We start from the raw sequence: 16863 nt of genomic DNA, 5'->3' as shown, positions 1-16863 counted from the left end.
CAGTATATTACTTTCATTGTCAGTCCTAAAAACCAATCTCACACGGAGACACTTCGTATATTTATTAACTTTACATTGAGTTGACCTAAATCAAGTTGTGTTGGTGCTGAGTAAAGTGTGAATGTTCACTCTTATTATTTCCATAACCAGAACTGCACTGACTGGCAGAATGTCAGTTAGAGAAGATTCCTTGTGACACTAATGGAACACTCAGCTCATAAAAGACTTGTTCCTGTCTGCCGTGTCATTACCTGGACACAGACTTAATGAAACCTCCAAGGCTATATCCAGGTAAACCTTCAGTCTCAGGGAAATGGTAACCAAAGCTCTAATAAGGCCAGACGGACAGCCTCCAGGTTCCTATTAAACCCTCGCCAGAGTGCAGGAAGCACGTACACACCTTCCAGAAAAGACCCAACTTTCCTTTTCTTAATTATGTAAGGAAAGTTTCCAATGGAAAAACATTTGGACAGTTAAATAGGTCATTGTTAGACAGATGAGGGGGAAAAAAACACTGAAATAAGAAAATGGGAAATTGTTGTTTATAAGATTAGGCGAGTCATGCTTTTATTATTAATTTCATTATATGTATGTTCTAGTTCAGGAAGACTCAAGGACAGAAATCAGAACATGTTATCTGTCCATCTGTCTGGAACTCGCACAGAGTTTACAGATCTTTTTTTTCCTGTTTGTTTTAAAATCACTTGAACCTCAGTGCCGGCTGTCACAGTGGGTAAGTCGGCAGACCCATTTAAGTGTTCTGGTATTGTTCCTACTCCAAGCCTGCTGTGGTTTGCTCTCAGACACAGAAATCCTATAGGATTATCTCTCAGTTCTAAGACGTGTCTGAGGAACACGTACTGCATAATTCCCACGTATGATTCATTAAGTGGTTACATAAAGTAAGTGAATAGGGAACTGATAAAGAAACTGGCTAACATGTCACCCAGTTGCTCTTAGACCTGTATGTTAACATTGTAATTGACATTGTAATTAACACAGGAGGCGAAAAAAATGACCAGTTCAGAAACAGTCCTACTTTATAATGCCTGCTCCAACAGTCTACAAGGACATATTAGAAAGGTCATTCAGCCCCAATGTACACAAACACTTCTAAAGAGCGTGAACTGTAGCCGTTCAAATATTTGCCTGCCACCAATAGAACAAAAAGGAGTGGACTGCTGTGATAATGGTGTAAGACTGTTCTAGTGTGGGGTGTTGCACGGCAACCAGCAACAGTACAGCTCAACAGTACAGTCAATCATCTTCATCTGAGGGAGGCAGGCAGTCTGACAATGGACACTTATCCAGGCAGGAGACTGGCCACTAATGGAGCGTAAAGCCTTGTATGCCCATTCTGTTCACCAACCCTCCTGTCTGTCTGCCTCTACTCCTGACGGCCGCCGGCATTACATCACTGTCTGTCTCCCACTGCTGCAGATGAAGCCCAATAAGACGTGGCTAATGCGGAAAGATGAGCAGGAGAGAAGAGAAGGCAACGTAGCCTACTATAGACTAGAATGAAGGAGGGCGCCTTGCTGTGGCTGCTGGTGGTATGACAGATATACCAGGAGTGGTCGGAAGCAGTTGGAACCGGACTGAGACAGCTGGAACCGGTCTGAGAATTCACAGAGGGGCCTTGTTCAAGCACAACAGAGGGATTTAATGTTGGGCAACAGATAAAGACATCCTAAACATAAAAGCCTACAGAAAAGAGAGGACAACCCCAATTTAATAGATTATTTAATCTATAAAATTAAACATTCATCCTTTAAAACCATACAAAAATACTTGCATCATGGCTGCATCATGATTACAGACATGCAAATGCATTAACATAGTAAATAAAATACACAATAGTATCAACAGAGATGTTCTAAGAGGCTCTTTGGATCAGTATAGACACTCAGTTCAGGCATAGTAGGTGTAAGGAGATGCTCTCTATAGCTGGTCAATACTTAGCAGGCCTCAGCAGCAGCAGCAAGTAATCTGATCATTGCATTCATCTGGCTGTAGTCAGTTCTTTTACATAAGTAATTGGAGAACCTGCCTGCCAAATGCTACTGTACTGTAGTGCAGAAGCTACAGAGAGTACATTCAATGCCCACGTTGTTTGTAGCTGCAGTAGGCATTCATGCAGCATCCATGGATTCATTCATTCTGGACTTGGATCGTCAAAGAGGAGAACTAAGGCAATCTGTTGTCATAGTGTGGACCAGACTACTGTATCATCAAGGCAGGTCTCCAGTCAGAGCTGCAGTAAAGGCAGCGGGCATCTGGACACCGTTCTGGCGGAGCACACAGTGAACTTCCTGGATGTTCTTACGTAAACTCTCTGGGTCACAGAGGGGCCGGAGGTCATCAGACATTTCTAGTAGCCGCAGGAGGAATGCTGCCCTGGCCCACAGACCACACAGGGTGCCATGGAAACTAGAATCCATGAGAAGGGCCAACCAGGCTGGGTCCAGGGTGTCACCTAGAATGGAAGAACAGTTAAAGGGATACTTCGGGATTTTGGCAAAGACGTTCTTTATCTACTTCCCCAGATTCAGATGAACTTCTGGATAGCATTTTTATGTCTAATTTGTGTCTTGCTAGTAAATACCCATAGACTTCCAATCGTTGCGCTAATGCTAGTTAGCTTTGGCTATCAGGTGTGTCCATGTAAACAAGATTATTAGGGAAATTGTTCTTCTTGCAAAGCATGTAAACATTTAAAAAAAACTATTATATTAATGACTATGCACAATAACTGTGTTACTATGTGCTTTCCGACACAATCAGTAAGTATGTGGTCCTTGGCCTGTGTGTTACCTGGCTGGAGGTCCTTACAGACCCGGAGGTTCTCCAGCAGGTCTGTAACATTCTCCCTGGCCCATACACCCAGGCGTTCTCCCACCACTGAGGATGCTGGGTACTTTTCAGCGAGCTGAAGCAGGTATGGAAGCAGACATGCTGACATCACAGACGGTTCTGCAAATACGTTTGCCTCATCCTGCTCATAGAGACTGGCACACCTGTGGAACAGAGAGAGATTGGTGAACAACAGAAACAAAAGACACTCGGCCTACATGCCATGAATTTGTTGACTGCCTGTGTGTGTTGTGACTCACCCAGTGTCCCTGGCCTCCCTCAGGACTGAGCTCAGGTCAGACTGGGGCATGTGACACAGCAACACCTCCAGGGCACCAGGACTATCCCAGCATTCCTCCAGCAGCAGCTCCAGCAGGAAGGGCAGAGCCTGGTTGACCTGCATCAGGTACATGCTCCTCTCCCCTCCTCCTCTTCTGGCTTGGCAGAGTGTGGAGGCAAAACCTGCCGCTTTTATCCTCACCTGCTGGCTCTCATCCTGCAGCAGGTAAAGCCCTGTGTTGATCAACCTGCATTGGAAGAAAGACGGAGAGGACATTATGCAGCAGATTGTGACAAAGTCAGCATGCATACTGTAATTTACTTTTTAACCTACGACCCTGCTCTAGATCTCTACCTGGTGCTGAAGACAGGGAGAGGAGTGTGGTCCCTCAGGGCCATGCTCAGTAAGGGGGCCCCAGCCAGACACAGGGCCCCGGCACAGGATCTCCTGAGAGCCTCAGGGGCCTCTGGCACCCGGTGGACCTCCAACAGACTGCACCACCGAGGGAACAGAGATGTCTGAAGACTGAGACAGAGGGAGAAGAAATGTTCAGTATGTCTTTTGCGGATCTGACACCCTAATGACTTGTTGTCAAGTAAATTTAAAAAACATGTCAAAACAGAGATGAGTGCAGTGTGCAGAATTCTGTATGCTGACCTTTGGGAGAGCAGCAGGCTGGCAGCACACAGGGCCTGGGATAGAAACTCTGGCCCCCCTCTGTGGCCCTCCAGGGCCCCCAGCAGCAGCTCCACACACTCCAGCAGGACTGGACCCTCCAGGGGGGGAGAAGGGGAAGGCTCCTGGGACAGAGTATGGTCAGCCCCAGGAGTCATCACGGCAATTAGAGTTGTCAGATATGTCCTGCTGTACTCCACACTCTGATCCAACAGCGCCTCCTTCAGGTTGGCCTGAGTACAGAGAGCAATGTTAAACACCATTCCCATAAAACAGCATGGTCAGGTCACCATTGTCAAATCAGGAATGTGAAGTAATTAAAGGTAATAGGTGGGAAGACTTTGCTGTCCAGAAACTGAAGGAGGTATAAAAACAGGGGCACTCACACAGGCATATGGATTGAGTCTATGGAATTTTATTAAAAGGCAAAATAATGTTTTCTTTAGAATGTACAATAATATATGCCATTCAGCAAATGCTTTTATCCAATGTGAATTAGTCATGGGCACATACAGTGCCTTGCGAAAGTATTCGGCCCCCTTGAACTTTGCGACCTTTTGCCACATTTCAGGCTTCAAACATAAAGATATAAAACTGTATTTTTGTGTGAAGAATCAACAACAAGTGGGACACAATCATGAAGTGGAACGACATTTATTGCTTATTTCAAACTTTTAAAAAAAAAATCAAAAACTGAAGAATTGGGCGTGCAAAATTATTCAGCCCCCTTAAGTTAATACTTTGTAGCGCCACCTTTTGCTGCGATTACAGCTATAAGTCGATTAGGGTATGTCTCTATCAGTTTTGCGAGAGACTGAAATTTTTCCCCATTCCTCCTTGCAAAACAGCTCGAGCTCAGTGAGGTTGGATGGAGAGCATTTGTGAACAGCAGTTTTCAGTTCTTTCCACAGATTCTCGATTGGATTCAGGTCTGGACTTTGACTTGGCCATTCTAACACCTGGATATGTTTATTTTTGAACCATTCCATTGTAGATTTTGCTTTATGTTTTGGATCATTGTCTTGTTGGAAGACAAATCTCCGTCCCAGTCTCAGGTCTTTTGCAGACTCCATCAGGTTCTTCCAGAATGGTCCTGTATTTGGCTCCATCCATCTTCCCATCAATGTTAACCATCTTCCCTGTCCCTGCTGAAGAAAAGCAGGCCCAAACCATGATGCTGCCACCACCATGTTTGACAGTGGGTATGGTGTGTTCAGGGTGATGAGCCGTGTTGCTTTTACGCCAAACATAACGTTTTGCATTGTTGCCAAAAGTTAAATTTTGGTTTCATCTGACCAGAGCACCTTCTTCCACATGTTTGGTGTGTCTCCCAGGTGGCTTGTGGCAAACTTTAAACAACACTTTTTATGGATATCTTTAAGAAATGGCTTTCTTCTTGCCACACTTCCATAAAGGCCAGATTTGTGCAATATACGACTGATTGTTGTTGAGTCTCCCACCTCAGCTGTAGATCTCTGCAGTTCATCCAGAGTGATCATGGGCCTCTTGGCTGCATCTCTGATCAGTCTTCTCCTTGTATGAGCTGAAAGTTTAGAGGGACGGCCAGGTCTTGGTAGATTTGCAGTGGTCTGATACTCCTTCCATTTCAATATTATCGCTTGCACAGTGCTCCTTGGGATGTTTAAAGCTTGGGAAATCTTTTTGTATCCAAATCCGGCTTTAAACTTCTTCACAACAGTATCTCGGGCCTGCCTGGTGTGTTCCTTGTTCTTCATGATGCTCTCTGCGCTTTTAACGGACCTCTGAGACTATCACAGTGCAGGTGCATTTATACGGAGACTTGATTACACACAGGTGGATTGTATTTATCATCATTAGTCATTTAGGTCAACATTGGATCATTCAGAGATCCTCACTGAACTTCTGGAGAGAGTTTGCTGCACTGAAAGTAAAGGGGCTGAATAATTTTGCACACCCAATTTTTCAGTTTTTGATTTGTTAAAAAAGTTTGAAATATCCAATAAATGTCGTTCCACTTCATGATTGTGTCCCACTTGTTGTTGATTCTTCACAAAAAAATACAGTTTTATATCTTTATGTTTGAAGCCTGAAATGTGGCAAAAGGTCGCAAAGTTCAAGGGGGACGAATACTTTTGCAAGGCACTGTACATTATATGTATGGGTGGTCCCGGGAATTGAACCCACTTCCCTGGCGTTACAACTTACAAGTGCCATGCTCTACCCAGTGGTATTTGAAAGTACTAAAGCAAAAATACTTTCAAGTACTACTTAAGTCATTTTTTTGGGATATCTGTACAAAAATATAAATAGCAATAGTCAACTTTTACACTTACTTCACTCTTAAAGAAAATAGTGTACTTTTTTACGCCATACATTTTCCGTGACTCCCACGGCACAACACAGCAGAGAAAAGGGATGGATATCCTTGACTGTATTGGTCTAGTTCAGATTCACCTGACCCTGTTTAGTGAGTTGGGTGTGAGCTGATACACACCCATTCATTTTCATGAGAAAAAACAACTATTCTCAGCTTGATTTCAGCCCTATGCAGCATTGTGTTAAAGTCATATCTTTAGTGCCTTGAATTCCTCATGTTGTATATTGAAAACTAGTCATTGAAAACTGTTGGTAAGTTTTTGGACAGGGTGACTTTCCCAGCATTCTCTAGTCTAGACAGGGTGTTTATGTCTCACCTGCAGTGCCGTCTGCAGCACCTGTTGCATGCTGGTCCCACTCCATCGCCGCCTTTCAGCCGCCCAACTGACCAATGACAGCCTCAGGTCAGAGCTCTCTGTGGAGAAACTCCCCCACACCTGGCAAGCCCACCGGGGCTCTGCACAGAGGAAGTGGATAGCGTTTTGATGGAAGGAGGCGGACCCAATCTGTAAAACGAAATGTCATAAACTTTCAGTATTGTGGGACCCAGATGATGAAAAGGATAACAAATCATGACAGTACCTCTAGATAAGAACGGTGTGTGTGTGTGTGTGCATGTGTGTGAGAGACAGGATCTGTTGGGCACCTGGAGCCTTTGGTGTGGTGAGTGGAGCTCTGACAGGAGCACATCCCTCATCTGGCGGAGGAACCCCTGAGAGCAGAACCCCCTCAGCAGGCCTGCCACACCCAGGTAGGCCCCACGCACCAGGGGACAGTGCTGAGCCCCTGTCATCAACCACAGTCTGGACTCTACACGGTCCACCACATCACACAGTGCGTCTAGGGGAGGACTGGGGAAATAACAAAAATGACAAAACCCGACAGTGCCTTAATCACAGAATAAATAGAACATTAATTATAGAATCTCTATGGTCTCCATAGAATCCTTCCCTGTTAGTTTTCTACTCTGTAAACCCTCACCGTTGTGTGCATAGACCCCTGTCCAGGATGGCTCTAATCTGCAGTAGCTGTCCATGCAGACGATTGTGACAGCTGGGGTCCTGGGGCTCCGGCAGCTCTCCTGTCAACCGGAGAAGGGTGCTCATGTATTGGCAGGGGGGCGTCATGGCGACCAAGGCTTTGGAGGTCATGACCCTCACACTGTAGATGGGACTGGCAGCCAGCTGGAGCAGGGGAATCAGGAAGTCTGACAGAGTCCTGCTGGGAACAAAGGTTTCATGGACCAGTTTTCATACTGCAAGGAGATGCACAAAACACTGTAAACGATTGTGTGCCTACCTGGAGAATACAGGTGTGTTATCCTTAAACAGGCGCATGGACATCATCACCTGCTTCATTGAGTAGATGCAACTATAAAGGGATTCCTTAGCTTGACAAAATTAAATAAATTACATGAAAACAGTAATCACCCAGTTTGGTCTTGGACCCCTCGCTGGAGTTTGGCCAGGAGGGTGAGGACAGGGTAGAGGGAGGGGTGCAGGCGGAGCCGGGCCTCCCCAGAGGGACCCTGCAAGTCCTCTGCCGCCCCCCTCAACTCCCCCAGGAGGAAGGGCTGCAGGGCAGGGTAGTGGGTGAAGAAGGCAGGGGGAGACATGCCATGCTGGGTGGAGCCCTCCTCACCTCCAGAGCGCTGACCCAGCAACCTTGAGCACAGAGAGCCTGTTCATGGGAAAGGGTTCAGTCAGAGGGAGCACAATAACAAATGAATAATTTAACATGCATGTCTGATCGCTACATGAAAGAAATTGGAGCAGACAGCGCAAGTGAACCTAATGGATTCTCTCCCGGTCTATATGATCTAATGTTTGAGCTGGTCAGTTTCAGAGAATACAAATGACACTGAAACCTGAGCTCTGTCCTCAGTGTGCGCATTAGAGTAGTGAGAGGGAGAGATTGTCTTTTTACTGTAGAGCTGCAGTGCAGCATTCCTCATGGCCCAGCAGGGGGAGCTGAGGAGGGTCAGGGACAGGATGGCCACAGCTGGGGCAAACTGCAGCACAGCCACCCCCAGCCCAGAGCCTCGTACCAGGGCCTGCAGGGTGTGGACCGCACACACCTGGGGGAGAGGAGGGGAAAAGCCAACATTAGACAGCATGCTAACTGACCTGGACTTGAGTATCCTATTGGTATGTGTGTATCTCGATGGCTGTGCATCTCATCTGTGTACGTGGTAGGTAATGTACATGCGTATAATTATAATTCAGAATCTGGCTAACTTTTGGTGAATTCATGATGTGTATTACCTGTGGCAGGTCCAGTGTCTGATCCCAGTCCTGGGGCAGAGGGGACCTGGCTGTGTCCAGCAGGGTGTGTATGCTGTGGGCCAGGAGGGGCCGGGCCTTACTGGCCTCCTCTGCTGACACCACACACAGGATGAGCATGGGAAGCCCTGCCGCCCGCCGGGTCACTGACGTACAGCGAGACTGCAGCACGTCTAGGCCCTGGAGAGAAAACCCCATATCAGTTAGCACACACACAGTTTAACCATACTAGCTTAATATGCATGCAACATAGCTTCATTGTTGCAGGTAAAATTAGATATGAATTGGCAGAGAATGATGAGGTACATCACTGGCCTGGACCTAAAACATACTCTACAGAAACCCCTTTACCCCATGAGAACCCTGTCTGCAGTGTGGATGAGCCCCCTCAAAAAGGGCCTGGGTCAGAGGTTACCTGCTTCAGCATGTGTGCTGGGATATCCCTGAGCTCTGGGTCACTGCTGCTCAGGAGACAGGCACAGAACCTGGTAAAGCCCACACAGCAGCCCTCTACTGCCCCCTGGGGGATAGAAATGTGTATGTCAGGACTGAAGATGAGACAAGAAAACCAGGGAGGCTTTGAGTTGTGATCCATAGATGGATGTTATGTCCTTTTTACCCAGTGGCGGCATTTGAGAAGAATGTTCTTGAACACTTTAGAGGCCCTCTTCAGGTCTTCTAAAGTTAGAAAGGGTTCTGTCTGTTTGGCCTGAGCAATCATTCTCTCCACCAGAGAACCTAGAAAGATTCCTATTTCCTGAAAAGGAAAACAACAATAGTTTTTGAAGGCCAGAATGTGTTTCTTAGTGGTGCTGAACACGGGGTTGAATGTGCAGCAGGGTGGTCAGTGCGAGTGTTGATCGGTAAGATGAAGAGTACCTTGAGGGAAACCCAGCAGCAGGTGAGGACCAGACTGTGTTCCTCAGACAGCAGCACACACTCATCCCCCTCCCCCTGGTCCTCTCCAGCCACCTGGCCTATCAGAGAGGTGATGGCATTCCCCATGTCACAGAAAGATGGGGGTATATCTGGAAAAGACAAGGGCCGGGGGTGAGACAACCGTTCCACTTCAAATGTACCCTTCTCCAATCTCTCGTGTGATGTCTCTTTACTCCTTCCTGGCGATACCTTTCTCATCACCGCAGGCATCCTGGTCTCCATACAGCACACCCAGTAGGAGCAGAGTGATCCTCTCCAGGAGAACCAGGATCTCTATGGTCACTCTGTGATCGACCACATCACACAGGGTGTTAGGTACCTCTAGTATACACCTCTCTAGGGCAGTCAAAATACCTGAAACAAATACATCACTCAAATAAGGTTGCCATGTCAAATGCTTTGGAATTCAACATGTTTATATACAAGCTGTTAGATAGCTGCAAAATGTAATTTTGTGAAATAGCAATGATGCAACAGGTCTCACCGTGTATGGGTTTGGTCCTTGCAGCAAGCATCATATCATCCTTAGCAATCAGGTAATGCTGCTCGAGTTCCTTGAGTAGATACCTGACCAGAGTAGAGGCCTTCGAGTCCCCAGAACTGACGTAGTTGATACGGCTGTCCAGCCAGGGCACATGAGACTGACCTCCAGACCTTCGGAGAGGGGGTCATGCAACACTGAGGTCGAGGACCAGAGCTCTGGCTACAGGTGGTGTAGAAATTAAGGTCTACTTACTTCTGGAGGAGGACCTTGATGATCAGAGCTCCCATCTGAGCCTCCGGCACACGGGGACTGCAGAGGAGCAGTTCTGCTCGGCCGAACAGCACAGGAGTAATGTCCTCCAGAAAACTAGGTGGGAAAAATCTCACCAGTAACCCTGCAGAGAGCTCCCGAATCTACATAGGAAGAAAATAGAGCAGAGAAAATACTTTATTTCACTTATCCTTTCTGTCACTTACAAGTGTATTAAAAATAAAAAATGGAATTTGTAACATAAGTATTAAGTCTACCTCATTGGTGGAATCCTCTAAACAGCCAATAAGGACCAGCTGTTTTGATCGAGAGAAGAAATCCCACCATCCTCTCAGTCTTGCCCAGTTGATCAAAGAGGCCATGTTAACTACAGAAAGGGAACGAAAACCTCTTGGAATTTTGCGTCATACAGGCTTTAAAGCCCCAGAATGAAGTCAACCATCTCATTCATGCCCCCTTTACTGACCTGGGGGTTGGCCCTTCTTCTTGTCTGGGCTCCAGGTGTCTGTGCAGGTCTCTAGTACAGCAGACAGCAGCAGCAGGACAGTCTTTTTCCTCTGGTAGCTGTGTCCTGGTGCCAGATAGGACAACGTCAGCTGGGACAGCCAGTCCACAAACCCTACAATGATCAGGATATTAATAAATTGCACCGCACAGCTAGATGGGACAAGGAAATGAAACCATTATTTAGTGCTTCAAACTTTCACAGCTCTCACCTACTCCCTGATCCAGTGCCATCTCGGTCTCCTTTGTGAGGCTGACACCACCGTCCCTTTTTCCCTTCTGTCCTCTGAGGTGGGCCAGGCAGCTGTCTCGGATCCGGACCAGAAACCTCTTCACCCCCGCCTGAAGGTGCTGGCGGAACGGTGACGACTCACTGTTGAGGTTCTGGGGGATGAACGTCCTCATGGTAGACAGCTCCTCCGGCGTCGGGGCCTCTTTGGTCTTTGGGCTGCAGCATAGCAGGTTGAGGGCGGCCAGGCGGACTCTATCGTCCACACATCCCAGGGCAAGACGGAGGGTCTCCAGGGCATAGCCACTCTCCAGGGCCCAGGGGGAGCCTCCATAAGTGGCTCGGCGGGCACTCATCACACAGGCCCAGGCATGGAGGTGCCCTGGAGAGGCAGGGTCTAGAGGGGCCAGCAGGGGCTCCACAGCAGCGGGGAAGACACGCAGAGTCCAGGGCAGCAGGTGGCTGGAGCTGTTGTTCTGAAGAAGGGTCACGTCAGAGGTCAAGGCCTCCAGCAGAGTGGTCCGCCAACGCCTGGCCCACTGATTGGCCAGATCCAGCTCCAAGGGAGGAGCATCCTGGGCCAGTTCCTCACACAGCTCGCACCGCTGCTTCTGGATCAGACACTTGTAAAGCTCTGAGGCACATGGGGACAGATGATTGGTGGACATGCACTTCAGGAGATGGTTGGGAAGCTCAGAGTACTGCTCCAGCACCTGAGGGGTTAACGGAAAATTAATTATAATCAATTTCCACAACTGAACATACACGTTAAAAAAGGTTAAGATGACTTTGAATACACTCACCATGTCAGTGCCAACATAAGGGAGCAGTGAACAGAGGGGGAAGTATTTGGCTTTGGCCTCCCAGGGCAGTTTGGTTATGCGGTGGAGTAAGGAAATGTGCAGGTTCTTCTGTGTGTCTCCAAAACGCTGGCAGTCCATCTCATAGATCTCCAGCAGCAGGCAGAAAGCACTGCGCACAACCTCTGACACACCCTCGACCTGGGCATGTGTTAGGAGAAATGGGATGTTATTGTTACTACTATACTTTGCCCCTGAGCTGTTCTTGTCTATTCATGTTCTGTATTATGTCATGTTTCATGCTTTGTGTGAATCCCAGGAAGAGTAGCTGCTGCTTTTGCAACAACTGATGGGGATCCGAATAAAATACACCCCCCCCCAAAAAAAAAATATATATATATACAGTGGGGCAAAAAAGTATTTAGTCAGCCACCAATTGTGCAAGTTCTCCCACTTAAAAAGATGAGAGAGGCCTGTAATTTTCATCATAGGTACACTATGACAGACAAAATGAGAAGAAACAAATCCAGAAAAATCACATTGTAGGATTTTTTATTGAATTTATTTGCAAATTATGGTGGAAAATAAGTATTTGGTCACCTACAACAAGAAAGATTTCTGGCTCTCACAGACCTGTAACAACTTCTTTAAGAGGCTCCTCTGTCCTCCACTCGTTACCTGTATTAATGGCACCTGTTTGAACTTGTTATCAGTATAAAAGACACCTGTCCACAACCTCAAACAGTCACACTCCAAACTCCACTATGGCCAAGACCAAAGAACTGTCAAAGGACACCAGAAACAAAATTGTAGACCTGCACCAGGCTGGGAAGACTGAATCTGCAATAGGTAAGCAGCTTGGTTTGAAGAAATCAACTGTGGGAGCAATTATTAGGAAATGGAAGACATAAAAGACCACTGATAATCTCCCTTGATCTGGTGCTCCACGCAAGATCTCACCCCGTGGGGTCAAAATGATCACAAGAACGGTGAGCAAAAATCCCAGAACCACACGGGGGGACCTAGTGAATGACCTGCAGAGAGCTGAGACCAAAGTAACAAAGCCTACCATCAGTAACACACTACGCCGCCAGGGACTCAAATCCTGCAGTGCCAGCTGTGTCCCCCTGCTTAAGCCAGTACATGTCCAGGCCTGTCTGAAGTTTGCTAGAGAGCATTTGGATGATCCAGAAGAAGATTGGGAAAATGTCATATGGTCAGATGAAACCAAAATAGAACTTTTTGGTAAAAACTCAACTCGTCGTGTTTGGAGGACAAAGAATGCTGAGTTGCATCCAAAGAACACCATACCTACTATAAAGCATGGGGGTGGTAACATCATGCCTTGGGGCTGTTTTTCTGCAAAGGGACCAGGGCGACTGATCCGTGTAAAGGAAAGAATGAATGGGACCATGTATCGTGAGATCAGCAAGGGCATTGAAGATGAAACGTGGCTGGGTCTTTCAGCATGACAATAATCCCAAACACGCCGCCCGGGCAACAAAGGAGTGGCTTCGTAAGAAGCATTTCAAGGTCCTGGAGTGGCCTAGCCAGTCTCCAGATCTCAACCCCATAGAAAATCTTTGGAGGGAGTTGAAAGTCCGTGTTGCCCTGCAACAGCCCCAAAACATCACTGCTCTAGAGGAGATCTGCATGGAGGAATTGGCCAAAATACCAGCAACAGTGTGTGAAAACCTTGTGAAGACTTACAGAAAACTTATGACCTCTGTCATTGCCAACAAAGGGTATATAACAAAGAATTGAGATAAACTTTTGTTATTGACCAAATACTTATTTTCCACCATAATTTGCAAATAAATTCATTAAAAATCCTACAATGTGATTTTCTGGATTTTTTCCCTCATTTTGTCTGTCATAGTTGAAGTGTACCTATGATAAATTACAGGCCTCATCTTTTTAAGTAGGAGAACTTGCGCAATTGGTGGCTGACTAAATACTTTTTTGCCCCACTGTGTAACACCATTTATATTAATAATGAGATGATTGGAAACTCACTGGACTCTCAGCATTGTCCCAGATGACCTGGATGAGTTGTTGTCTCAGGCTAGAGTCATCGGGCAGCAGGGGAGCGCTGGTCACCTCCCAGATCTCAGCTAGACACTCCTTAACACTCTTCAGCCACAGTGTTAACACTGCCATCAGACATAGGCTTTAATAAACGTTGATTTGATACTCAGGTATTTCTTACTTTCATTACGTTTGCACTTACAGAAACACACATAGACACTGGTTTGGTTTTACAATACCTTCAAAGACATAGTAGTGACAGTCAAGCTTCTCCTCACACAAAGCAGAGACCAAAGGAAACAAACCACCCAGGAGTAGACAAGTCTGAAGCAATAGAGAGAAAACTTTGAATCAGAAACCACATTTTCTAGATTGGCCGAGGAGAATTCTATAAGAACGAATGAAGAAAATATATCAGTTAGCATGAGCAGTCTGTGACATACCCCTGTGGTGTCCACCTGACTGACTAGGATGCCCCTTCTACAGCAGGTCAGCAGACCCCTGCTCACAGCCAGTCTGTCCACTCCGTCCTGCGAGCGGGGGCTGCACTGCACCTGGAGACCACCTACACACAGCTGCCAGGGCTCTGAGTAACACACATCAACCAGTGGCATATTATTATTATTTTTTAAACACTTAATCATCACAGTCCTAATATGCATAGGGTTATGGTTCAAATCAATCATATGTGTTGTGATGATTTGTAATGTAAACAATGTAGAATGTAAACAATAAAAGTCAACATACAATGTCAACAATATGAAAAGTCCTGAATGTGTACCTGAGTGAGTGACTTGTAGCAGACTCCAGGCAGCTGCTCCTCCCTCCCCTCCCTCGAGTACGGTGTTAATCAGCATGGCCACTGTGGTGCCAGCCAGGAGACGGGTGTCCCTGTTGGAGCACTGCCCGCACCCAGAGGAAACAAGTAATATAGTAATAATTTTAAATGCTATTTAGCACACGCTTTTATCTAAAGCGACTTACAGTCATGCATGCATTTCTTTACATATGGGTGATCCGGTAATGGAAACCACTACCCTGGTGTTACATGGGCCATGCGCTACCAAATGAGCTACAAAGGACCATGTAGTAAGAGTAAGAGCTGGACCATGGAGCGACATCAGTGAGAACAGACTGGCAAACCTGAATGATATTTATTTAAAATAGTTTGAGATTTAACCTGAATCGATGTCAAACACAGACCTGTCCCAGGATGATGTCCATTAGAGACTGTAGGATGCTCTGCACTGCCAAACTCCCCTGTTCCTTCTCCCACACCAGAGGGGCCACTTCACCTGGCAACAGCTGAAAAACCTGCAAACACACCTGAAGGGACATGTCCCAGAACAGTAAGACACCTACTAACACAGCCAACTCACAGGTCAGTTCAGTGACAAGACGTCTTCTGAACAGCGCTTCAAATGAATGAATGAAAAATGAAAAAAGAAAAGTACAATTTTGTTGACAAGCGCAAGGAAGTTAAAGGTTGATAAAGTGCATATACAGTATTTACCTTGACAGCTTGGTAACACAGTGGTCCATTTCTCAAACCCTCCTGCTCCAGTATTACAGGGAATAACTCAGCCACTTTATCTATCAAGGAAGGGCAGGCCTCTCGCCACAGCTCACGACCAATAGAGCTGTCCTCCAGGAACATGCAAGCTGCAAACACAAACCACACACAGGAGATCACTTAGCACCTAAAATGAGGCCAAAAAGAGAATAGTTAATATTGACAATGCCACTCACACTAAAACAAAGAACAATGCAAGATGATTCTAATCCACAACTAACCTATCTGGAGGTCCACAATGGATAATGCCTGAAAAGGAAAGATGCTGAAACATTAACATTAAACATTATCAAATTGCTAAAGAATAATTCTAACCATGGATTATTTTTAGAACAATACACATACCTGATCCTTTCCCACAATAGTGCACAAACAGTGTTGGATTTCTCGAAAAACCAGCAAACGATTGACTTCTGCCAGATGTTGTAACATCTGTAATGGCATGATCAAATACATATTCAGAATAGCACTTTAGTTATTCATCATTGAAAACATAACTTCTAAAGGACGGAGCTTGTTCTGGACCTGGTCTAATTTGCGACTGGCGATGTTAAACATCTGCATCTGCATGGCGACGAGTAGCCTGATGAGTGGCAAGAGGAGTCTCTCCTCTAAACACTGAAGCTGCTTCACTGGGATCTTCCTCAGCAGCTGGCCTGCCTCCTCCAGACTACGCTCTTTGCATCGCTTTATGTTGCTCCTGTTCAGAGACAGACAACATGCCATGAAGATGAGTGACACCGACGGTAAACAATGAATGTGTACTAATTGGTTGGAAATGGGAACAGTCGGAGTGGAGCTGGAACCAGCAACTCCGTGACACCGCAGGGACTATCCCACTGCTGCCACCAGTGTAGTGATGGAGAACAATCACTGCATGGCTTGAATCAACAACCCTGTGGTTATTGTGATGTGAATGCATTACCACCTGAAGGCAGTAGTACATGCATTCCCACACATGCATTGTCATACAAACATCAGGGGTGTATTCATTATGGAAACAGTTTAACGTTTTAGCACCAAACAGAAGCATCAGAGCATAACGACAGTTTCTATTGGAAAAATGCAGGTTCATTCTGTTTAAGAAACATTTTGCAACAGAATCGGTGTCATGAATAAAACACATTAGGCACTTGTAAACCAGATTTACCTTGAGCACTCATCAAGTTTGTTCATGAAAAGCTTTAACGTAGTGCTGACATCTGTGGGTATTTTATCCTCAGTGACCACACAGTCTAGTACAGCTTTCATCTGATCTTCGACCGATTGAACAGGCACCATTGTTTGTTAATTCCCGAAAGTTTGTCTTAAAATTATCCCTGGAAAGAAAGAGAACATGCTTCCTCGTGTTTTTCTTGTCAAACTAAATCTACAGTTGGAGTTGAGTCGTTACAGAACAGTGCATTATCAATTACCGCCATCTAGTGTATAGGAGTATACGTTCGGTTAGCAAATCATCTTTGTAACATTACATTACGCTTTTGTGTTCATATTTTGTTGTCAATTCATTAGGGTGCATGCAGAGAGTCCATATAATTGTGCAGGTTGCAAATTTACTTCTAGAAGTTTGCTATAACAGATATATTCT

General features: G+C 46.0%; 1 protein-coding gene across 2 annotated transcripts; it reads right to left on the bottom strand.

Annotated features, from left to right (window-relative positions):
• Window positions 1-1660: 1660 nt before the first annotated feature.
• si:ch211-225b11.4 (tRNA (32-2'-O)-methyltransferase regulator THADA) lies at window positions 1661-16649 on the bottom strand. 2 transcript variants are annotated; one of them, XM_064969097.1, is made up of 31 exons: window positions 16426-16649; window positions 15801-15975; window positions 15621-15707; window positions 15497-15524; window positions 15216-15364; window positions 14906-15028; window positions 14484-14604; window positions 14146-14288; window positions 13942-14026; window positions 13691-13827; window positions 11678-11875; window positions 10858-11587; window positions 10608-10760; window positions 10399-10508; window positions 10124-10284; window positions 9872-10041; window positions 9577-9741; window positions 9328-9476; window positions 9068-9205; window positions 8864-8968; window positions 8431-8628; window positions 8093-8243; window positions 7597-7846; window positions 7148-7387; window positions 6813-7017; window positions 6484-6672; window positions 3791-4041; window positions 3488-3658; window positions 3114-3380; window positions 2815-3017; window positions 1661-2476 (listed from the first exon to the last, which is right to left on the bottom strand). In XM_064969097.1, exons 1-31 carry the CDS (start codon window positions 16554-16556, stop codon window positions 2232-2234), a joined length of 5628 nt encoding a protein of 1875 aa, XP_064825169.1. In that variant the 5' UTR covers window positions 16557-16649; the 3' UTR covers window positions 1661-2231. The 2 variants fall into 2 exon arrangements, with proteins under 2 accessions (XP_064825169.1, XP_064825175.1); XM_064969103.1 differs by having other exon boundaries at window positions 7148-7384.
• Between the last annotated feature and the right edge of the window lie 214 nt (window positions 16650-16863).

Source organism: Oncorhynchus masou, chromosome 1 (genome assembly GCF_036934945.1).
Source record: "Oncorhynchus masou masou isolate Uvic2021 chromosome 1, UVic_Omas_1.1, whole genome shotgun sequence".
NCBI lineage: Eukaryota > Metazoa > Chordata > Actinopteri > Salmoniformes > Salmonidae > Oncorhynchus > Oncorhynchus masou.
Note: the sequence above shows the minus strand (reverse complement) of the source record. Positions and strands in the feature narration are given on the sequence as shown.